We start from the raw sequence: 22816 nt of genomic DNA on the forward strand, positions 1-22816 counted from the left end.
TTAAGAGGAAGAGACTATAGTCCTGAAAGTGTGAGATAATCATATACATTTTTCTTCTTTTCCTTAAGTCTGTGGCAAATGGGAACTTGGGGATAGGACAAAAAGGAGCACTTCTGAGTGTGACATACCGTGGCATTGCAGGAAATACTGGGTCAAGTGGTGTAATTTTTGGACAGGGACATTTATTTGCAGGAGGCTCTGATCCAATCTCAGATTTGTTGTCTTGAGTAAATCACTTGTCTTAATCTAATCCAGCACTCTGTTTTCCACACTGGCAATCCAAATATCTTTGCAAAGCTTAAGTGAAGGCGAATGCATTAATCTTCTCCATATTTTATGGCCTTAGTAAATTCAAACAAGTAGCATTTTGTCCATGATATCTGGTATTCAGAGAGATGCAGTTGAACACAGTGTTTCCTTGTAGCTATGACAGCTGTTAGAAACCCTTTCATGGTGTGTGTGGAGTGGAGCAGCTTTGTTGGAAAAGGGTAAGGGAGGCCTGATGGGAGAAGTGGGAAATGTAGGCCAAAACTGTGGCTTTGGAGGTTGCAGTATTCTATGTAGGGAAAGGGTTAATAGGAAAACCACACAAATTTGCAAAATAAAATGATGTGCTAGTTTGTATTAATATAAACACATTTTTAAAGAATTTCTGTAATTTAAATAGAAATTTAAAGGCATCTCACTATAGCTGGGCAGCTGACACAGTAACTTGCTCGTAATTAATTTGTGCAATTATTTTTAGTGTGTCAGTTATGAGTTTTGATCATGTTGACCATCTTCGAGATGGTTATCTTTGGTAAAAAGGGTAGGAAGATGAGATGTATGTGCCTAAAATGCATGCAGGCATGCATGAATAAAACACAACATAACTACTGGGCTTTCTAAGTTGACAATTATCTTTTGCAAATCATTGATTATCCGGGTAACAATTTCTCTAGTTCTACTTATTTTAATCAAAAGTAAAATCACAGCAAAGCAAATAGCAGGGACAAAGGGATACAGCAACCAGTGAAACTAAATGCTTCTCAAAAGCAAACAGGGAGGTATTTAATTGGCATTTAACAGCTTAACATAGGTGCCTGTTGAAAGAAGTTGGACTGTTCAAATTTTTGGCTGCCACCAAAGAAAATGCCCAGTTTTTATGGCACATACACCTTATCTCCAGAGGTGGGGACTGCAACCTCTGCAACAAGGAATCTAAATATAGAGGTCGCTTCATCTAGGTGTAGGTGGTCTTTAAGATGCTCCAGACTCTGTTCATGACATTGTAGGTCAAAAACAACACTTTGATTTGTGCTTAAGTAGTGGCCATATTCCATACTAATTGAAGGTTTCAGCCTTCTAAGATAGCCCTACGTGTAATGTAGTGCAACAGTCTATGCTTGATGCATAAGGCATTTTCACAAAACAACAAGTCTAGGTTTCACCCCTGTTTCTAATAAGGTTATATTGCATTATACAATATATAGCAAGTTCTTTGAAAGGCTACAGTCTTAAAAAAATAGCTTTATTGAGAACAGAGGGACATAAAATGGGGGAAGGACGTAATAAAAGGTATGCTCACATCTATCAAAAGGGTCATATCTAGATATAGATTTATTGAGATATAGATTTATTTGAGATACAGATACAAGAAATGCTGAACGTTATTTTAATCTTCAGTTAAAAACCCATACCCACCCCCATACAAAATTAGTCAGGGATGGATTGGTGCATAGTATTTCCCCCTCAACCCATTTTAGCAATAAAATGTTATTGGTTTATTGTAAAAAGCAAGTTTTATTTTTCAAAAAGCATTTATCACAGTTTAGCATATGTGTGGCTTGCGTTTCCAATAGGTTTGCCGTTGGTGTTGCAACTTCTTGTTTGTTAGGGTCAGAGAAATTGCACTAAAGATTTAAAATCAAGGACTGACCGTCCTAGATGAGAGAGAACATTAGATGTCTTTACCATACTCAAAGGGATTTTACCAGATGTGTGCAGCATTCTTTGGAGCGTTCCTAATAAGGAAAGTTTGCACAGTTACAGTGCAGTTCTGCATTTGAGGAGCCATGTGGAAGAGGATTTTCTTTGGAAGGAGGGGAAAGATAACCAACCCCTCCTTGCACCGCTTCAAAACAACATTATGGAATAAGAAGCAGTTATAGATTGTGTGTACCTTTTTCCAACATTCAGACTTATCTAGAATTTGGCAATGCTAAACTTGTTGAACTTACTCGGAATTCCAGTTAAGAGATTAATTTTCATTTCTTTTGATTCTTAAGATTTATGATGGTAGAAACCTGTGGCAACTAAAGTGATTGTAGGAGTTACAGTTTGGGCTGTCTCTAAGATACCTGATATATACACGTCTCCAGGAAAAAAATGTGCCTTTTTTCGAATAGGAGTTCTACAATGGATTAATCTTCATCAAGTTTGGTTTCATGAAGTTAACAAAGGACGACTGTGGAAAAGCAGATTTGGGTTAATGGGTAAGAAAATAGTTATATGATTGTGGAGCACAACTGTATTGTAGTACTTTTGAATAGTAACTTGCTCTGTTTTAATTTTTACTTGCTATAGCTAACTTGGCAGGAAAAAAAAAAACCCTACCCAAACAACTTTTCACCATTCACAACATATTTCTTGCTTGGTAAGGGAAACAGCTCTACCTGCCACTTAGCAGGCTAAGAAGTCAACAAGCAGCGAGTTCTCAAATACCCTTTATTTTGTCTGTTTTCATGAGTTTGCATGTACTGCTAACAAGCCTGAGAGGGGCAAAACCCCTTCAATCAGCAGTGGTGTTGTGTAATTAAAGTCAATTATATGACTAGACTTAAGTTGGCTTGCCTGAAAATTGTTTGAAGTCTCTGATCACTTTTTATCATGTTTATAAGTGAACATACAAGCTCTGTAATGCTAGTTACTGAAAACTGTGTGGAGGGAAGTATTATGCAGACAACGTTTAAATGCAGTTAGCGCAACCAGTCAAAGGCAACATGGTGCCCTCCAGATTGTGTTGGAATCTAACAAGCAGCAGCCACAGACAACTTGGCCCAATGGTCAGGGATGATAGGTAATTGTAGCCAACAACATCCAGAGGGCACCATGATAACTACCCTGGCTATAGAAGCATATACTCAGTGGTTTTGCTCCAGATTTTATAAAGCAAACTAAAATGGATGGTCAGTTAATGACCTGTGATTTGACTGCTCTGTTTTCTGGCTCCTAGCACCCATGCTAAATGTTAAGGAGAATTGGCATGCCTTTGGTTTCACTCATAAAGAAGAGAAAATGTTTTACTGCTCTGAGAAACAGAAGTATTTCCCAACTTAATTTTAAATCTCTTTGAGATTTGTTATCTAATAACTTGGGCTGTGCCTGAGCCTGTATGTACTGCAAGTGCTTGCTAGTTGATGGCAGCAGCTACCTCCTAGTCTCCAGATCTTTGGAGATTAGTGTGAGCCCCCCAATCGCCATCCATGAGCGAATTTAATAAATTCAAATTTATAACTTGTTGCAGAGCATAGTCCCAACTAAAAGCCGGTCATCTTTTGGCTCAGTCTCAAGAGTATCTCGTAACTCTAGCAATTGTTTCTGTTTTTCATAACAGTGGGAAATTTTATGGCTATTTTTTTCCTTCTCCCTGTCCAAAATAAATGCGCTGCTTAAAACAAAGAATGAAACTAAAGGGCACCATTTGAATTTCAGCGCACCAACGATTGAAGATTGCAAAGGGCTTCCACTTGATCTGTCCTAATCATGTGTGACACTTTTCTAAAGAGAGTCCGAGAGCTCTGACATGGGAAAGGAATGAAAGACAGTCATTGGGAGAAATGCTTTCATGTTGGTCTAATGACTGTATAAAATGCAACATGTACATTCTTAAACCCTGGCAAGTAACTGATAAGTCTAAAGGGAGCTGTTAAGTATATGTGTGTCTAATTTCCAAGAAAAACTACATCCCTCTTTTTGCTTCCCATTCTACATGTTGACTGAATGCAGGGGCGGGGGGAGTAGGATCCCACTTCCTGGCCCTGTTCCTTTGAACATTTAGCAAAGGGTGAGCATAGAGCTTCTATGTGCCTATAGCTGTAGGCATACAGATTCCACACATTCAGAATCCCTCTTATTGAGGGGCTCCTGATCATGTCAAAGAGTCTGCAAGCACACAGCTGTATGCATGGAGAGGCCCGATTTAAGCTTCTGCTGAACTCACAAAGGTTGGGGTGAACACCTTTGGAGGTTGGCAGGGCCAACAGGTCTCTCAACATGTGGAAAGAAGGATGGGAATAAGGTTAAAGTGTATCTTGAGACCAGGGCACAAAACAAATGTGTGCACCTGCGCTGTTCCCATTTTATGCTGGTCACTTATACAATTACCAGTAGGTCAAAAGTATTCCGATTCCTCAGTTGTTTCATTGGTTATATTTTACCCCCTGCTATTTAGTGAAGATTTGCTTTCAAAGTGGTATACAGTCATACCTCGGGTTACAGCTGCTTCAGGTTGTGTTTTTTCGGGTTGCGGACCGCCGAAACCCAGAGGTACCACAGCGGGTTACTTCCGGGTTTCGGCAGTCGCGCATGCACAGAAGCACTAAATTGCGCTTTGCGCATGCACAGATGCGGGTTGTGAACGCTGCTGGTTGTAAACATGCATCCCGCACGGATCACTTCACAACCCGAGCGTCCACTGTATAGCAATTACACTCCAGCATGTATGCATCTTAGGTGTGCCTTTTCTCATAGAATCATAATCATAGGACAGTAGAGTTGGAAGGGACCACAAGGGTCATCTAGTCCAACCCACTGCAAAGCAAGAATCATTTGCCCAATGTGGGGCTTGAACCCACAACCCTGAGATTAAGGTTCTCATGCTCCACCAACTGAGCTATCCAATCTGACTCTTGGCAGCTGTTGACATAGTCTAGGTTCCAGGCTGGGACAGCTGTCGGGGTGGGGAATGGGTTGCTGCTGGATTTGAGCTTCCTGATAGTAAAGGTGACAGTCCACTGAAATGGTCCCTGCATTAATCTGTGGTATGCATGGAAGTTGTTGACATAGTCGAGATTTAGACCATTGCTGATTTTATTTAGAATGGCAGACTAGAGTTAAAATGCTTGCATGATACTTGATTTTAATTGCATTTGTAAACATAAGTTGATGTGTTGTGGTGTATACTCCTCCGGTGTATATTTAATAAGTAACATGACATAAAGACATGTCTATAATTTTAGACATCTCTTGTCCAGAGATGAGCAATATGGTCAGCTAAACTCAAGCATTGTAGTGTCATAAAGATACCAATGCTTTCAAAACTGAGGCTGTGACTATTTTCTTTTCACAGAGGTCTGCTATAGTTAAATCAAGCCTCAGAAATTAGGATACTGTTTGTTTTATTTGAATTTTCTGGGTTACTTATTTCACATTGCTACATTCATTGTTTGTCTACATGGCATGATTTTTAAAAAATAGTTTAATTGGATTATAATGGTAACAAGACACACAAAGGAAACAAAATAGGAGTCATTAGAGTTCAAAATAATAGGCAAAGAATCTATATACAACAAAGAGGATGTGTTATGAATATTGTATCAATTTAAGCATGAACTTTAGGGAGGGTTAATAAGAGGTCAGAACGTACATATATCCTCTCCATAGAGCAATTTGAGTCAATGGTTGACATCAGATATTCACATTTCTATTCACATAAAACAAAAAGTGCCCTCAGATACTATCAGATTTTTCTGCCCCCCCCCACGCCCTAAGTACCCTAAATACCCTCAGGACCACCCAGTCTACTGATATTAAGTAATGCCAGAGGTGGAATTGTGGAGGGGGTGCTGTCCTATAATAGCCTATAGTTTGGGCAATAACTCCATCTCAGTAAGTTTTCACAAAACAACATTCCCACCAAAGAAGTAACCCCTCCCCTCTCCACAACATCTCCAACAGAAATATTTGGATTTATGGTGTTTTAATTTAAGCAGAGTCCAGTGCTACCTATGGATTGTTTTTAAGGTTGCTTCTTGGATGCTTTCTGAAACTGATTTCAATGTCACTTTCCTCCACGTTGCATCCCACACACTATTTTAATATTTAAGGAGGTACCAGCTTCTTCAATAAGTACCTTACATGTTAGGTATTTCTTCCCTTTCATATTGCATCCATCCTGTGCACATACCATGTAAGGCATCTTCTCGCATTTTCCACCCTTAATTATTTTCATGCAAATAACTGGATTTGAAACATCTTTAACTAGGATGGGTGCGGAGGGTATCAGAAGAATGGAGCACGTTTTGTGCCATCAGGGGCTGGCCATCCTTGCGTAGGTCTAAAACTTGATTACTTCTTGCCTCCTCACATCTCTGAAATTTGTGGTATTCATCAGATGGCATGAGCAGTCTTCAGATGAAACTGAACTGTTGCTAACATTAATAAATAGTGTGCCTATTGATTTTGTAAGAAATCATGTTTGGATTATAAGAGATTGAAGGATACTTTCTCCATTGCAGGAAGATTTTGTCTTACATGAATTTTGTAGCAAAGCCATTTCCGAGCTTGGGAGGAGAGGGGGTTGCGGGCTAACCCCTCCCACACACGTGGGGGCTGGCCTTTGGCCCCCGCGAGATCCAGGGAATCCCCGGGCGTGTCTTCGACCCGGACCCGCCAATCGGCGGGCTGGGGAGGCGTGGCCTAGCCTACTTAAGGCCAGACACGCCCGGGGACCGCCCTCTTTCCCCTTTCCAGCTGAGCGGTTTTCCCATCCCACCCACCCTTAGGCTTAGCTAGATATGACCTTGCTATGGACTCCGGTTGGTCGCCGCAAGGGGCCTGGTAGGAATTTTTCCAATTTGGCGCACTTTCAGCCTTTTGGTTTTTACGCCTACCTCGTAGCAAAACGTCACAACTTCCGCGGTATTGGCAGTTAGGCATTGGCAGGGGTTAATTGTTATGCAAATGAATGGGGGGGAAGGAAACGCCATCACCTTCCCCCAAGGAAAAGGGTAGTCTGGTAGAGGACTCCAGGGGGCATTGCCTTGTCCGAAACCTAGGGAGGTAAGGGCCTCCGGCACGCCCCCGAGCGGTGACACCCGTGGGATCCTAGTTGGCGTACTTCAACAGGACCCCCACGGCTGGTGGATAACCCTTCCCGGTCTCCATGCCGGGTAGTCAATAGGAGCCAATGCCTAAGGCCAATACCTTTCAATTCTGTAATCAATAAAGTTGTGGCCTTTTTATGCCCATTAACCTTAAATAATGTGTCCAGTGTCTTCATTTCACATGGGGGAGGGGACTTGCCATGCAAGTAATACACTAAGCACAACTGTTTCATAGTGAATCTTAATATCAAGCTGTTTTCACACTTCCTTCATGCTCTTGGAATGCAACTGGGTTTATGTACATCCACCCCTTTACTATGATGTAAGCTTGTACAATGATTCAGCTACTCTTGTATGTATCTGATGCAGACATATACTGAATTTAAGTTTGAAGTATGTAAGTTGTATTTCTCTTGTGCATGTAAATTTAGCCTCCCCGTGGACAGAAGGCAACGTTCCTCATGGCGAAATGCTATGCAGAACTTATGAAAAGGGGTAGACAGACATAGAACCATAGAATTGTAGAGTTGGAAGGGATCCTGAGGATCATCTAGTCCAACCCCCATGTAATGCAGAAATACACAGCTGTCCCATATGGGGGTTGAACCTGCAACCTTGTCATTATCCGCACCATGCTCTAACCAACTGAATTATCCCAAAGTGGTTCATGAGCCATCTGAAAGATAAGAGAAAGTGAAAGGTCATTGAGTAATTGCCAAGTTTCTTAATACAGGAAAGGCTTGTTTCAGTGGATTATATTGACCCCATGGCTGTTGACCAAGGCAGGACATCTGTATTCAGTGACTAAAGTGCAGTCAGGAATCTTACTCAAGAACAGTAGGCTAGGGGGCACTAACATGGATTCAGTCCTTTAAAATGGACATCTAGCTTAGCATTACAGTCATACTTCAGGTTAAATATGCTTCAGGCTGAGCGTTTTCAGGTTATGCTCCGCAGCGACCCGGAAGTAACAGAATGCGTTACTTCCGGGTTTCGCCGCTCACACATGCACAGATGCTCAAAATGATGTCACGCACATGCGCGGAAGCGGCAAATCGCGACCCGAGCACGTGCAGACGCGTGTTGCGTTTGCTTCAGATGCGAACGGGGCTCCGGAATGGACCCCGTTCACATCCAGAGGTACCACTGTACTGCCTCCCAATTCAACCTTTAAATGAAATTGGATGCATTTAGTAGCACCATTTATATCTATTTCCTACCAATTTCTGCATGTTGCTCCATTTTCTTATCAAACCCCTGCACCTCACTCCTCTCACTCAGTAGGTTAGCAATAAGAAATCTGACCATGGGAAGACATTGTGTTAAAATGTTGTCCAGTACAATGTGAACAGGCTCCTGTACGTCCCACCTCACTGGCACCAGCTCCAAGGAGGCATTCAGAAACGTTCACTTCCTTTTTTAAAAAACAAAAACTATAACTTGTTTCAACCAAATCAACAAACTGTGCTTAATATTAATTATGGTTGGATTAAAAGATGCCACTATGAAGCCATTGCTTCTTGAGATACCCAGGGCTGACTAGGGACCTTCTGTCTGCAAAGCACATTTTCTCCCACAGAGTTTAGTTAAACAGATCCTTTGTGTTCTTCTTGAGAATGGGGATAGAGGGCAGTTCTTGTAACCAAGCTAGTCTTTCCTCTATTCATCAGAGGGAAGGCCTATGTTCCATAAAGGAAGGAAGATCTACAACTGGCAACTCCCCTTCAACTTCCCCCCATAATTAAGTTGTATTGGGACGAAATGAGCTTCTTGAGCAAATGTTTAGAGTACATAATGTTTTTAGTATAATGAATATTATTGTACTAGCTTGTGCCCTTCTTGTGAACGGTCTAAAGTTTTATGTTACTTTGGTTTGTTTTAATTCATTTAGTTTCTAAATAAAGCAGACAGCTGAAAATAAACATTTATTGCTCATCTCAGTTAGATCAGGAGATTCCAGTGTTCATAACATAGCATTTTCCAAAAATATTTTGACAGATATAGTCTTCACTAACATCATGTTAGAGTGGCCTAGGAGAGAATTTACTGCAGCAAAGTTAATACATGCTAGACTTCTTTGCACTACTGGTGGCAGGGATATATGAACCATTACTGCTCCCTGGGCAAAAAAAATCCACTGTGGTCCTTTGTCTAGAACTGTTATTTTTGTGCTTATCTGTGAACTTGTTAGTTTTCAGGATTGGATCCTGAAACGGTATTAAGGAGTAGCCCAGACTTCCAAAAGAAGTTAGTAGGCTACCTTCCAGATGACAAATTTAGTCTTTAGCCTTAATTACTATTGGCATTGCTAAGGAATTTTAAATGAAGAATAGCAGTAATTAATCTTTCCTGCCCAAATTCCTTTTATTGATATCTTAATCTTTGTCTGTTGCTACCTTACTTCATTTCATTCTGCACAAATTGTAACATTAAGGCTGCAGTCCTATACTAATATATATGGGAGTAAGGCCCATGTAACTGAATAGGACACAGAGGTAAGTAGATATGTATAGGATGCCTCTTGTTTAGGTTTGCTGAATCAGCTCATAAGTGAATCACGGTGCATATCTTCAAACCACACCTGACATTTTAAGTGTCACAACGTTGAATAATAGCGAAGACAAGTGCAACTCTTTAGAACCTGCGTGCCAGATATTCATTAAAGTTTCAGTGGAATGTGACTTAAAACATACAAAACACGTATGCAAATATTGTTCATGCTTATGTGTTTGTGGCATTTGCTTGAAGATGTTTATGGATTTGAACATATGTGTTGCATTGAACAGTATAAACATAGGATGCTTTTTGCTTTCATTGGAAAGCTCTTTATGGTTGGAAGTTCATGACAGATTTCAGCCTTGTTTTGCTTTCTGAGTATTATACACTGCAAATATTCTGGCATATGGTGACATGGAAATCCATGAAGTCCTTTTGAAATTTATTTCATCACTGGTCTAGCTCTTCAAGGTTCCAGACAGGAGTCTGTTTGCTTACTCTTACCTTGGAGATACTGGGGACTGAACTTGGGAACTTTTGCATGCAAAGTGGATACTATATCATTAAGCTATGGCCATTCCCAAATTGTAAATTATTATTGCCTGTTCTGATATCCTTGGCTTTGTTAATAAGTAACATGCCTCACATTTTCAGAATACTCATTTACATGTATAATAAATTAGAAATGAAAAGGCACCGTTTAGTTACCGTATTGGCCTGAATATAAGCCTCACTTTCCCCCCAAATTCTGACAGTGAAAAGTTAAAGTGCAGGTTATATTCATGACCTTACGGTATGCAGCCAGGAGCGCGGCAAAGTAGTGCCTGCCCTGTGCGTAGTCCCCTGTCCTCAACCCCAAGGCCAGGAAGGGAGAGAGTGAGGAAGGGGAAAGGCCGTCGGCGACGCAGCGCGACTCTCCTCACCCCCGGCTCCCAGTTTGCAGCCAGGAGCAGCAAGGATTCGAGCCGTTTATATTCGGGTATTTCTGGCGCTGTGGGTTAAACCACAGAGCCTAGGACACAGAGCCTAGGCCGATCAGAAGGTCGGCGGTTCGAATCCCCGCGATGGGGTGAGCTCCCGTTGCTCGGTCCCTGCTCCTGCCAACCTAGCAGTTCGAAAGCACGTCAAAGTGAAAGTAGATAAATAGGTACCGCTCCAGCGGGAAGGTAAACGGCGCTTCCGTGTGCTGCTCTGGTTCACCAGAAGCGGCTTTGTCATGCTGGCCACATGACCTGGAAGCTGTACGCCGGCTCCCTCAGCCAATAAAGCGAGATGAGCGCCGCAACCCCAGAGTCGGTCACGACTGGACCTAACGGTCAGGGGTCCTTTACCTATTTCCCCCCCCCCTCCAATTTTAAAGGTGCGGCTTATATTCGGGCCAATACAGTACTTGTTCTTCAACTTGAATAAATGAAGACATGCTACTGCCATGTACATTATAAGTGACACAAACCTTGGTGGGAATTGCCGTGGTAGAGGTTCACTAAAGAGCCCTCCACAGGCTTCATATGTGTCACCGGTTAAGCCAGATAGCTGTCCTTTTGCAACCAATAATGTTAAAACAAGTTTAGAACGCCCTTCTGCAAAAATTATGGAATGTGCATGGTGACTGTGGGTGTTTAATAAAGCGTAAGATAAATGTTTAGTTATGGGATAAAGGGGGCTGAGTGGCATTCTCAGTGAACTGTTGATTATCCATATGACCCTTCATACTTTTCCACTTGATTTCCTGCAGGGTGACTTCACTTGGAACAGCATGTCAGGGCGCAGTGTTCGGCTGAAGTCTGTTCCTGTTCAAAGTCTTTCTGAATTGGAGCGTGCCCGCTTACAGGAAGTGGCCTTTTATCAGTTGCAGCAGGACTGTGACCTAGGATGTCAGATAACGATTCCCAAAGGTGAGATGTGATCCTGAAGTCTCCTGAGGACAGTGCTGAAATGGTCGGCCCTGTCTGGTAAATTGCAAACTGTTATTTCCATTTGAAGTATATAATAAGGGGGGGGGGATTCTTTCTATGAAATTAGTTTTTGGCTGCTGTTTTTAAGTGGCTGAATGTGGTCTCAATGTATACTACATAAATGTTCTCTTCAAGGATTGTATTCCCCAAACAGTTAAAATACCAATTTTGTTGATAACACAATCACATATTTTGCCATTGACCCCATGAGGGAAACTAGTTACTCACTGATGGCCCTGATTTTAGAATTACCCAAAGGCTCTATGCTACTCCTGAGCAGCCTTTAAAATTGCTATATGAACTGGTGAATTAAAAATATTTGTTGTTTTTAGATATTTAGGTTTGACTTACTAGGGAGGATAATAAAAACAATCTCATTTTCTAGGGCTTCTTATATGCAAAATATTTATGAAGAAGAAAAATTACAAAATGTTGCTTTCTTTAGGCTGTTCCTGGGTCAATGCTGGTACTTAGCAGTGATCTTTTTTATCCTTTTTATCTTTTTTTTTTAATAACGAAGGCAGCTGAAGAGCCTGGGAACCCACAAACAGGATTTTACTAGTGATAATAATGGGGTAGCTGTTATTTACATTATTTGCCCGTGGACCCATTGAAAGCAACTGGCTAACCACTATAAATAGGATGCTGGTGTCACTAGAATATCTGTCTGATCCAACAGGGCTATGCTTATGTTTAGATGCCTATCTATGCATATTGTTCAGACTGAACTTGGGAGGGAAAAAATTGAGTGGACTGCTTATCTCTCATCTACACTACAGACTGCAGCATTATTCATGCATTAGGCTTTTTAACTGGGAAAAGTTAGAACAATTCAGATGCAAGAGAACATAATGCAATTAAGTTTCATTTGGGAAAACGTAGCATCTACTAATGTTGCTTTACGGATCTTCTAAAGGTCAGAGAATAGCCATGTTATGAGTCAGAACCATTTATATGCCTCATTATGGATTTCAATAGTTTCTATGGTCTTCTTCTACTTTAAAGTTGCCATGCCCAAAGTAAACTAATTTAAGAAATTGCCACTTTGGAGATTTGGATGGATCATTTTACTGCTTGCCATAACCTGCAAGCAAACTGGAAATATGTAAAGATCCTCACAATAACAAAGGACACTTAGTTTAATCCTTCCTTTTCATTCTGGCTTCTGGGCCTTGTTATAAAATATTGAACTTATCAATGCTTTTTCTTTTCTTTCTTTTCTTTTACTGTACTTGACTAGCCAGTTGACTTATTTTGATTGACTGGCCTGTGCTGAACTTTTCATAGATAAAAAGCATAGTCTTGGAGTAAATTGTGTCCAAACGGAGTAAGAAACAATTTAACATTCAAAACCTTTATTCTGCTGTGTTTGGTTTTGTGCCCAGTATGTTACTGCTTGGCTATGAAAAAATGGCAATGTGCTTTCTGCCTTGTGTTTATTTTGGCAGGGGGCGGGGTTGGGATTTTGGACCTCTATTTATATTGCTCTTTGTTGTGTTTAATTACCTATTTGTCATCTTCATTCAGTGTGACTATGGTTTTTACATTTTTTTTGTCGTTACTTGCCATTGGTCCCTTGTATTTAGCCATTCACGATGGAGTTAATGTATCTGCGTTTTTGTACAAAAGTGGAAAGGATCAGAGTAAATTTCCATGGATTATGTTTCCAAATTTTAGCACCAATTTGCATATGGTGCCTCAGTTCCCAAATATACAAGGCATAATAGACATGTACGCTATATGACAGGAATACATAGATGTACACATTTTTTCTACACAGATCTAAACCAAGATAGGGAGTAGATAGAATAACTGAATCGGCCCTCAAACATTATTAGATAAACAAAGGGTTCTGCAACAACTTGATTTCTTGTGGAAGAATGTATTCAAACAATCAGAGTGATGGCTACTTTAAATATAACTCTCACAGAGAGCTTTTTACACAACTTCTTCAATTCACACTTTGCTGCTGCAGCCCTGTAGATGGCAATGGTTGACACTGAGATTGCAAGGAAGGGTGGTACAATAGGCAGCAGCTTTTGTGTGAAAAGGTCTGAGATTGCTTCTAAAGGTAGAACTTAAGTTCTAAAATGTGCAGTGAGCAAAAATAAATAATAACAGCTGGCCCTTTTTTCAAGTTTGTTTTCCCCTTTTGAGTCTTTTATTTGTTGCTGTGGCTCCCTCCTGTTCCTATGTGTACATGTATGTGTTTTGCAGTGACAATGGTAGTTTCAGGCTGTACATGATTGTTCCCATAAGAGCGAGCTCTGCAGTCTCTTAAATCCGCCGCATGTGGTTCCTAGTCATTTGAATCTTCTTCCCACAGTCAAATGCAGAAAGCTTATATTTGTTTTTCTTCCATAGTAATGAATACTGCCTTTCTGGTATCTTGGAGTGAATTAGAATGAGAAACAAAGCAGTTTCACTTCCCAGACCTTAATCCTCTTAAGTTCTCTCTTGGTTTGCAAAAGTGACCATGCAAGAAGCTAAATAAATGGCTATCTAAAGGGCTCCTTTGCTGTTTGGAACTAATTGACAGCCCACAACAATGCAAACATGAGTCATTGCCTCATAAGTGAGATAAAATGGGAGATGTCTCTTTTATGATGGTACTTGCTATGCTATTGCACATACGTGCATCATCTGAAAATTAGGAGAATATACTTACGGCTTCATAGCCATTTGAAACGTATGCAAACATAACTGGTGGATATAATCATATGATTTAGTCAATGAGTTGACTAAGATTTATTTAATCTGGTTGTATCCCTGCAAATAAACAGTCATTACAGATAAAAACAAGAATCGCTAAAAAGAAAGAAAAATCATTAAAATACAATTGAACATTGATAGAACTATTTACATATAAAAAATTTGTTTAAACCACATGTAAGTGTTAGTATGTGCTTCAGTGTGGGACTGATGTAAACAACAACCCCCAGATTCCATCTATAAATTCAATTCAAATATGAGACTATTCAAATGAAACTCTTCTGAGGCTTATAAGCATTATAAATGTTAATAAGAGTATTGGATGTAGGAGATTTAGGAGGGATTTGTTTTTGCTGCTTCCTTATTTTTACTCCCACCCCCAAAGTATATCTTCCTTATTTGATGTTAAATACTTTCATCTGGTTATGATTTATTTGTAAGCAAAACATCCTGCACATTTTGTAGAATGGAATCCATAAACCTTTGTAACCTTCCTATAGAATAGTTTTGTTTGGAAAGATTAAGAAATATGCAAACCAGAGAGAACTTCGACCTTGAGAACTTTACTTTAAGGAAAACAAAAGCAGCAGCAAATAATGAATTTGCAGCAGGATATATGAAGGAAAACTCACTATCTTCTGACCACCTATCTTGTTTCGACTTTAAGTTTCAATTTGTTCACTCTTATCTGGCCCATTGTTGATACTGGATATTGATACCCCTTTGATCTTGATATTCCACTCACCCCAGATAGACCCAGCGTTAAGATGGCTACCATGCACTAAAAAAACCCTGTCCAAGAATAGAGTATTGGAGAGTCACTGGAAAATACCCAACATGGTTTATTTCCATGGGGGCTTTTTAAACTCAGTCATCCATCTCTCTTAGATACCGGGAAATATTTAGAGCAGAACTCTAAAACTCTGTAGCTCTGCAGAATATAATATACTCAAAATATTATGCCCTAAATAAGCAATGTATGATATAAAAGTAACATCACTTCTTGAAATGTGTAGCCATTATGGGAAGGTTTTTACCTAAATGTTGAATCTGGAACTCAAGACAGGCCTAAAAGTATGGTCTAACTATTCTGAGTGAACATAGGATGAGCCTGCTAAATCAGGCCAATGGCCCATCTTGTCCAGCATCCTGTTCTCACAGTGGCCATCCAGATGCCTGTGGGAAACCAGGGAGCAGAACATGAGCACAAGAGCACTCTTACCTCCCGTGGTTTCCAGCAGCTGGTATTCTGAAGCATTGCTGCCTTTAACTGTGGATATAGAGCACAGCCATCATGGCTAGTAGCCATTGATCACATTCTCCTCCATGAATTTATCTCATCTTCTTTTAAAGCCATACAAGTTGGTGGCTTTCACTGCCTCCTGGGGGAGGAGTTCCATAGTTTGACTATGCACCATGTGAAGAAGTACAGTGGTACCTCTGGTTCAGAACTTAATTCGTTCCAGAGGTCCGTTCTTAACCTGAAACTGTTCTTAACCTGAGGTACAACTTTAGCTAATGGGGCCTCCTGCTGCTGCCGCACCACCGGAGCACGATTTCTGTTCTCATCCTGAAGCAAAGTTCTTAACTCGAGGTACTATTTCTGGGTTAGTGGAGTCTGTAACCTGCAGCGTATGTAACCTGCAGCGTATGTAACCTGAAGCGTATGTAACCCGAGGTACCACTGTACTCTCTTTGATCTGACATGAAACTTCCAACAACGTCCACGAATTCCAGTGTTATGAGAGAGAAAAACTTTCTTTGTTTACTTTCTCCACGCAGTGCTTAAGTTTATAAACTTCTTACTTGCCTTTTGCGTGGCAAGACCCCTCCCCCATGTGAAAACAAGACACTGGACACATTATATAAGGTTAATGGGCATAAAAAGGCCACAACTTTATTGATTACAGAGTTGAAAGGTATTGGCCTTAGGCATTGGCTCCTATTGACTACCCGGTAATCAACCCGGGAAGGGTTAACCACAAACCGTGGGAGTCCTGTTGAAGTACGCCAACTAGGATCCCACGGGTGTCACCGTTCGGGGGCGTGCCGGGGGCCCTTACCTCCCTAGGTTTCGGACAAGGCAACGCCCCCCGGAGTCCTCTACCGGACTACCCTTTCCATGGGGGAAGGTGATGGCGCTTCCTTCCCCCCCAGACATTTGCATAACAATAAACCCCTGCCAATGCCTAACCGCCAAATACTGTGAAGTTGTGACGATTGCTACGAGGTAGGCGAAAAAACCAAAAGGCTGACAGTGCGCCAACTTGGAAAAATTCCTACCAGGCCCCTTACGGCGACCAACCGGAGTCCATAGCAAGGTCAAAGCTAGCTACGCCTAAAGGGTGGGTGGGATGGGAAAATCCGCTCAGGTGGCGAGGGGCAAAGAGGGCGGTCCCCGGGCGTACCTGGCCTTAAATAGGTCAGGCCACGCCTCCCCGGCCCGCCGATTGGCGGGTCAGGTCGGAGGCACGCCCGGGGATTCCCTGAGTCTCGCGGGGGCATAAGGCCAGCCCCCGCGTGGGGGAGGGGGTCGCCCGCAACCCCCTCTCCTCCTAAGGCGGAAATGGCTTTCTCTAAACTAAAATGTCCCAAACTCTGCAACCGTTCTTCATAGGGGAATTGCTCCATCCCTTTGATCATTTTGGTGGCCCTTTTCTGAACCTGTTTCATTTCTACAATATTGTTTTTAAGGTGAGGTTACCAGAATTGTACACAATATTCCAAATGCCATTGCACCATAGGCTGGCATTATGATATTGGCAGTCTTTTTTTTTTTTCCAGAGTTTCCGCACTTACACTAATAAGTAGGTAGAGAGATTAGGAAAAAAATGTGTTGCTTTAATACTGCAGTTGTTGTATTTCTTGGTTTATAATTTCCTAAAGAAAGTTAGGAGCAGAAGAGTAACTTACCTTTTGACTGAGGAGTGGGGAATTTATGAATTCCTTGTGCAACCAAGGTTCGTGTTAGTTCACTTGAAAAAAAAACACTCTTTAACTGGGAAAACTCAATGGAATTTATTGGCTGAAGCTCTTGGAATTTCCTGTTGTCTTTTGTCTGTTTATACATTGCAATTGGGACTGATTCTGACGATGTTACAAGAAATATTCTGTCAGTGTACCGTGCAATGGTTGCTGCAGCTCTTCGGGCTTATATTAAGCAGTTCATAAGCCTGTTGTTTAATTTTATTTTTAAGAGAATAATTCTGGTTTTTGAGGTTGGTAAAGAATACTTTAGTCATTATTTCCTAATGTCTCAAACTAGAACAAAACTGTACGTAATTACACATTTATTCACTTTTAAAATCTCATAATTATTTGCACATCTAATTATTTTGAAATTTTGGCTTCGGTCCAGTATGCAGGATATGACACGCTGTGAAATCATATGCAGTGACCTTGCATCCTAAAGCATGCAAGAGTGCCTACATTTTTGAAATGCACCACACCTTCAACCACTATCTTTTAAGATTTGTTGCAGATGGTGATTATATGTGAACACAAATTAATGATTAATCCTATAACCCTGTCCATAATAGGTTCGCCAAATAGCTCCTAGTGCCAAACATACCACTTGGCTGTGGAATGGATCCCGCAGCCCTCCACTCCCATTTCCATCCACTTGATTCCAATGCTTAGATATTATTTTAGTTTTGGAAAGCAATAGCAATAAATCACTTGTTGTCAGGCACCTTCATTTCACCATAGTAAAGGTAAAGAGACCCCTGACCATTAGGTCCAGTTGTGACCGACTCTGGAGTTGCAGCGCTCATCTCGCTTTACTGGCCGAGGGAGCTGGCGGACAGCTTCCGGATCATGTGGCCAGCATGACTAAGCCGCTTCTGGCGAACCAGAGCAGCGCACGAAAACGCCGTTTACCTTCCCGCCGGAGCGGTACCTATTTACCTACTTGCACTGTGTGCTTTTGAACTGCTAGGTTGGCAGGAGCAGGAACCGAGCAACGGGAGCTCACCCCGTTGCAGGAATTCGAACCGCCGACCTTCTGATCAGCAAGTCCTAGGCTCTGTGGTTTAACCTACAGCACCACCTGCGTCCCTTCACTTCACCATATCTAAGTACAAAAACAGATTGTTAAGAAAATTACAAAAAAAAAAAAAAATTGGTCCCTGTGAAACATTTAGAGTGCTAGAGTCCTGTCTAGTCAAGTTGTGTGGGATCAATTCCAATCTGTTACCCCCGAGGATGTGGACAGGCTGCTTGGACGAGTGAAACCAACCACTTGCCGCCTCGATCCTTGCCCATCCTGGCTTATAAAAGCTAGCCGGGAAGGACTGGGCGATGGGCTTCGTGGGGTGGTGAATGCTTCCCTCCGTGAGGGAGCCTTCCCAGACCCGCTGAAAGAGGCGGTTATTAAACCGCTTCTTAAAAAACCATCTTTAGATGCGGCCACGATAGCCAACTATCGCCCAGTCTCAAATCTTCCATTCTTGGGCAAGGTGATTGAGCGAGTGGTTGCTGAACAACTCCAGGCATGCCTGGAAGAAGCGGACCATTTGGATCCCTTCCAGTCGGGATTCAGGCCTCATCATGGGACTGAAACTGCCTTGGTCGCACTGGTTGATGATCTCCGGCGGGCTAGGGACAAAGGTGAGAGCTGTTTCCTAGTTCTGCTGGATCTCTCAGCGGCGTTTGATACCATCGACCATAACATCCTTCTGGACCGTCTTGAGGGGTTGGGAGCTGGGGGCACTGTTATACAGTGGTTCCGCTCCTTCCTCCTGGGCCGTGTTCAGAAAGTGGTGGTGGGGGATGAGTGTTCAGACCCCTGGGCCCTCACTTGTGGGGTGCCTCAGGGTTCTGTCCTCTCCCCCATGCTTTTCAACATCTACATGAAGCCGCTGGGAGAGATCATCAGGGGATTTGGGCTGGGTGTTCATCAGTATGCAGATGATACCCAGCTCTACCTCTCTTTCAAATCAGAACCAGTGAAGGCAGTGAAGGCCCTGTGTGAGTGCCTGGAGGCGGTTGGAGGTTGGATGGCGGCTAACAGATTGAGGTTGAATCCTGACAAGACAGAAGTACTGTTTTTGGGGGACAGGAGGCGGGCAGGTGTGGAGGATTCCCTGGTCCTGAATGGGGTAACTGTGCCCCTGAAGGACCAGGTGCGCAGCCTGGGAGTCATTTTGGACTCACAGCTGTCCATGGAGGCACAGGTCAAATCTGTGTCCAGGGCAGCTGTTTACCAGCTCCATCTGGTACGCAGGCTGAGACCCTATCTGCCTGCGGACTGCCTCGCCAGAGTGGTGCATGCTCTGGTTATCTCCCGCTTGGATTACTGCAATGCGCTCTACGTGGGGCTACCTTTGAAGGTGACCCGGAAACTACAACTAATCCAGAACGCGGCAGCTAGACTGGTGACTGGGAGCGGCCGCAGAGACCACATAACACCGGTCTTGAAAGACCTACATTGGCTCCCAGTACGTTTCCGAGCACAATTCAAAGTGTTGGTGCTGACCTTTAAAGCCCTAAACGGCCTTGGTCCAGTATATCTGAAGGAGCGTCTCCTCCCCCATCGTTCTACCCGGACACTGAGGTCCAGCACTGAGGGCCTTCTGGCGGTTCCCTCACTGCGAGAAGCCAAGTTACAGGGAACCAGGCAGAGGGCCTTCTCGGTAGTGGCGCCTTCCCTGTGGAACACCCTCCCACCAGATGTCAAAGAGAACAACAACTACCAGGCTTTTAGAAGACACCTGAAGGCAGCCCTGTTTCGGGAAGCTTTTAATGTTTGATGTATTATGGTATTTTAATATTCTTTTGGAAGCCGCCCAGAGTGGCCGGGGAAGCCCAGCCAGATGGGCGGGGTATAAATAATAAATTATTATTATTATTATTATTATTATTATTATTTTCGAGACTTTACCTCTGATTTAATTTGAGCCATATTTCTCATTAATTGCTTCCTCTCATTATAAAATGATGGGATGGGGATTAGGGGTTGGAAGGTAGAGAAAGGCACACTAAAATGGGCCAGTGTTCTGCAGCAAAGCTGTAGGGCTCTAGCAGCATGGCTTTGTGCCAAGGATCTGTGATTCAATCCCAGAGCCTGGAGTTGGGGAAAACATAGAAGGTTACGGCCTGTCAATAGTTTGCTTGTTTTGATACTTTTATGGCATAGAAAAAGAGTTAAATTGGCATAGAATAGCAGGTCTTTTTCTTGACCTAGCCACTTTTTACATTTAGGACTTGTCAGACTAGGTTGTGTACATTCTTCCTGTCAGCATCGCCCTTGAGCCCGTGCCACCAACTGGACTCATCCACTTCAGCCCCGACTGGGCTAGGCGAGCTGGGTAGCACTTCCAGAGACCACCTTCTTCACAGGAACAGGTCAAAGTGCTGTGGACTCACAGCTTAGAGTTGTGAGCACCGGATTCACTTCCACAAGAAGACAGTCGTCGCACAGCAGAGTACAGCAGATTCTAGCAGAGTATATAAACAACTCGGAGAGCAGCTTTGTAGAATATCTTCTTTATTCTATCTACAACTATTATACAACTATATACAGAGCTAAATAGGTCTAAGCATAAATGAATGCTGCACTGCACTGAGTGTCTGCAGCTGCTCTTAGCAGCAACCTTATCTCTACACATGATCTCTAACACTCAGTCTCTCTCTCTCTCTCTCTCTCTCTCTCTCCGACACTGACTGACTGACTGACTCGGTGCTGGAGCAGAATAAGTAGAGAGCAGAACACGCCTCCTCCTCTCTGGAGAATCAGCAGACTCCTCAGGAGATTCTTGGATATGGGAGGGGTGAAATCTCCTCACTTCCCACATACTTGCTTGATAGCACTGTGTTGGAGATTTCTTCCATATTTTTTTCACCCATTTTGCATCAGTTAATTGTTAAATGCAGTTTCTTTTCTCATCATCAAAGGGGAGAGAAAATTCTCACAGGATGTGTGCAAGGTTTAGCTATGCTTACCTTGTGTTTAGGGTGGTTGAGAGGTGCTTGTGAATTACCATTCTGTCATTCTGTAAATCCTCCAAGGTCCTTGGTTGAGAAATTAAAAGAACGGAAAGAAAAATTGCAAAAGAAAGAGAAAATTCATTCAGAATTAGATTTCCCTTCATTTTCATTTATAAAATCTGAAATAAAGACGAAGTGTGGTTCTCTTCTTTTTATTTACCTTTAATATTTCCCCAATACAGAAAATATTATTCTAGGCAGAGAGGCTTTACCACTGTGCTGTAGTTCCCATGTGAATTATAACATCAGACTGTTTTGTGCAATGTGGTTCCTTTGCCATCACCAAAGTTTCCCTTTGGCAACTCTTTTAAGTATGTACAATACAGAGCCAGAGAGAAGGAGCCCAGTGCTACATGCCCTATCATATGAGTTATGATCTCCTTGTGTTGGGTTTATGTTCATGTGTGATGTGCTGAGTTATACCTGTGCTCAGGTTGGGTGGTGGTTTCGGTAAAATTCCCTCCACCAAGTCCGGGACTGGTGTAAAAGTTGCACCATCAGTGGGGATGCATAGACTGTAGGTTTATAGCAGTCTTCCCTGACATGGTGCCATCCTTATGCCTCGGGCCACATCTCCCATCAGCTCCAACCAACATGGGCTGATAGGAGTTGTAGTCCAAAATATATGGAGGGCACCATATCGAGAAGGCTGGAGTATAGCACCCTCCTCTGTTTCAGCTCTGTTCTGCTGGATTATATTTGCCAACAGAATAGTTCAGCTGCCAGGGAATTCAGCTGGTGCATTCAGTTGCCTGTCTGTCATATCAACAGTGTATATGATATTCTGTGCACTTAGCAAAGCTTCTGCTGAACCCTGTAACTCTTCAGCCAGCATCCAAAGTTTTGATTATATTTTAATATTCAACAGAAATCCTTTTAATTGATTTTAAATAGCAATTTCACGAGGTCACAAGTTGTTAAACCGAGAAAAAGAAACTTGTAATTTATTTAATAGACTCAGAGTTTTCTGTGTTCCAGTTTCCTTGCATATTTTTTTCTAGTATAATGATGTTTTGAGTTTTAGTTCAGAGATTAAGTATCTCTCTACTGGTTCTCCATAAGGATAATAATCTTTATTAGGAATGGAATTGCATAGTGATTTTGGAAAGCAGCTGTATTAAAGAAGGTTTTGTGGATTTCATGTTAACTGTGTATATTTAAATGCCTATATATGAATTTATGATGAAGGGGTAACAGCAATACTGAGTGAAGCATCAGTTTCAAACCCAATAAGCCTGTCCTTTTTGTGTTATATGCCTGGTCTAAAAGTGTGTTGGGCCATTCCGTGTTCTAGATAACTTTTATCTGTATTTCAAATTGGCAAACAACAGGAGATACAGGGGAACTATGTTTGAAGAGTAACCATTTCAGTGAACAATAGAAGCATTCATTTTTCTGTGTTGTATTGCTATCAGAACATGAAGCCGTGTAGAATATTTGTACAAATTTTCAATCAGATAAAACCCAGTCAGTGCAAATGGATCAAAGAGGAGGAATTACGTTTCAATTAAATGATAACATTTGCTTTCAACAAACATAACGTTGATTCTGTTGGAGCTAGCAGAAACTCTTAAATTGAAG

At 42.0% G+C, this 22816-nt stretch overlaps 1 protein-coding gene across 7 annotated transcripts in view; it reads left to right on the forward strand.

Annotated features, from left to right (window-relative positions):
* Positions 1-22816, forward strand: part of ARHGAP6 (Rho GTPase activating protein 6) — a 193694-nt gene that overhangs the window by 133603 nt on the left and 37275 nt on the right. For 6 of the 7 annotated variants that reach the window (XM_081001309.1, XM_081001303.1, XM_081001304.1 and 3 more), the window contains exon 2: positions 11317-11476. In XM_081001309.1, coding sequence (XP_080857435.1) covers positions 11317-11476 — 160 coding nt within the window. Of the gene's footprint in view, positions 1-2320; positions 2475-11316; positions 11477-22816 lie in introns of those variants that run through there. The other variant, XM_081001308.1, reaches the window with a different exon arrangement.

Source organism: Podarcis pityusensis (genome assembly GCF_964106645.2).
Source record: "Podarcis pityusensis genome assembly, chromosome: 4".
NCBI classification, from domain to species: Eukaryota; Metazoa; Chordata; class Lepidosauria; order Squamata; family Lacertidae; genus Podarcis; species Podarcis pityusensis.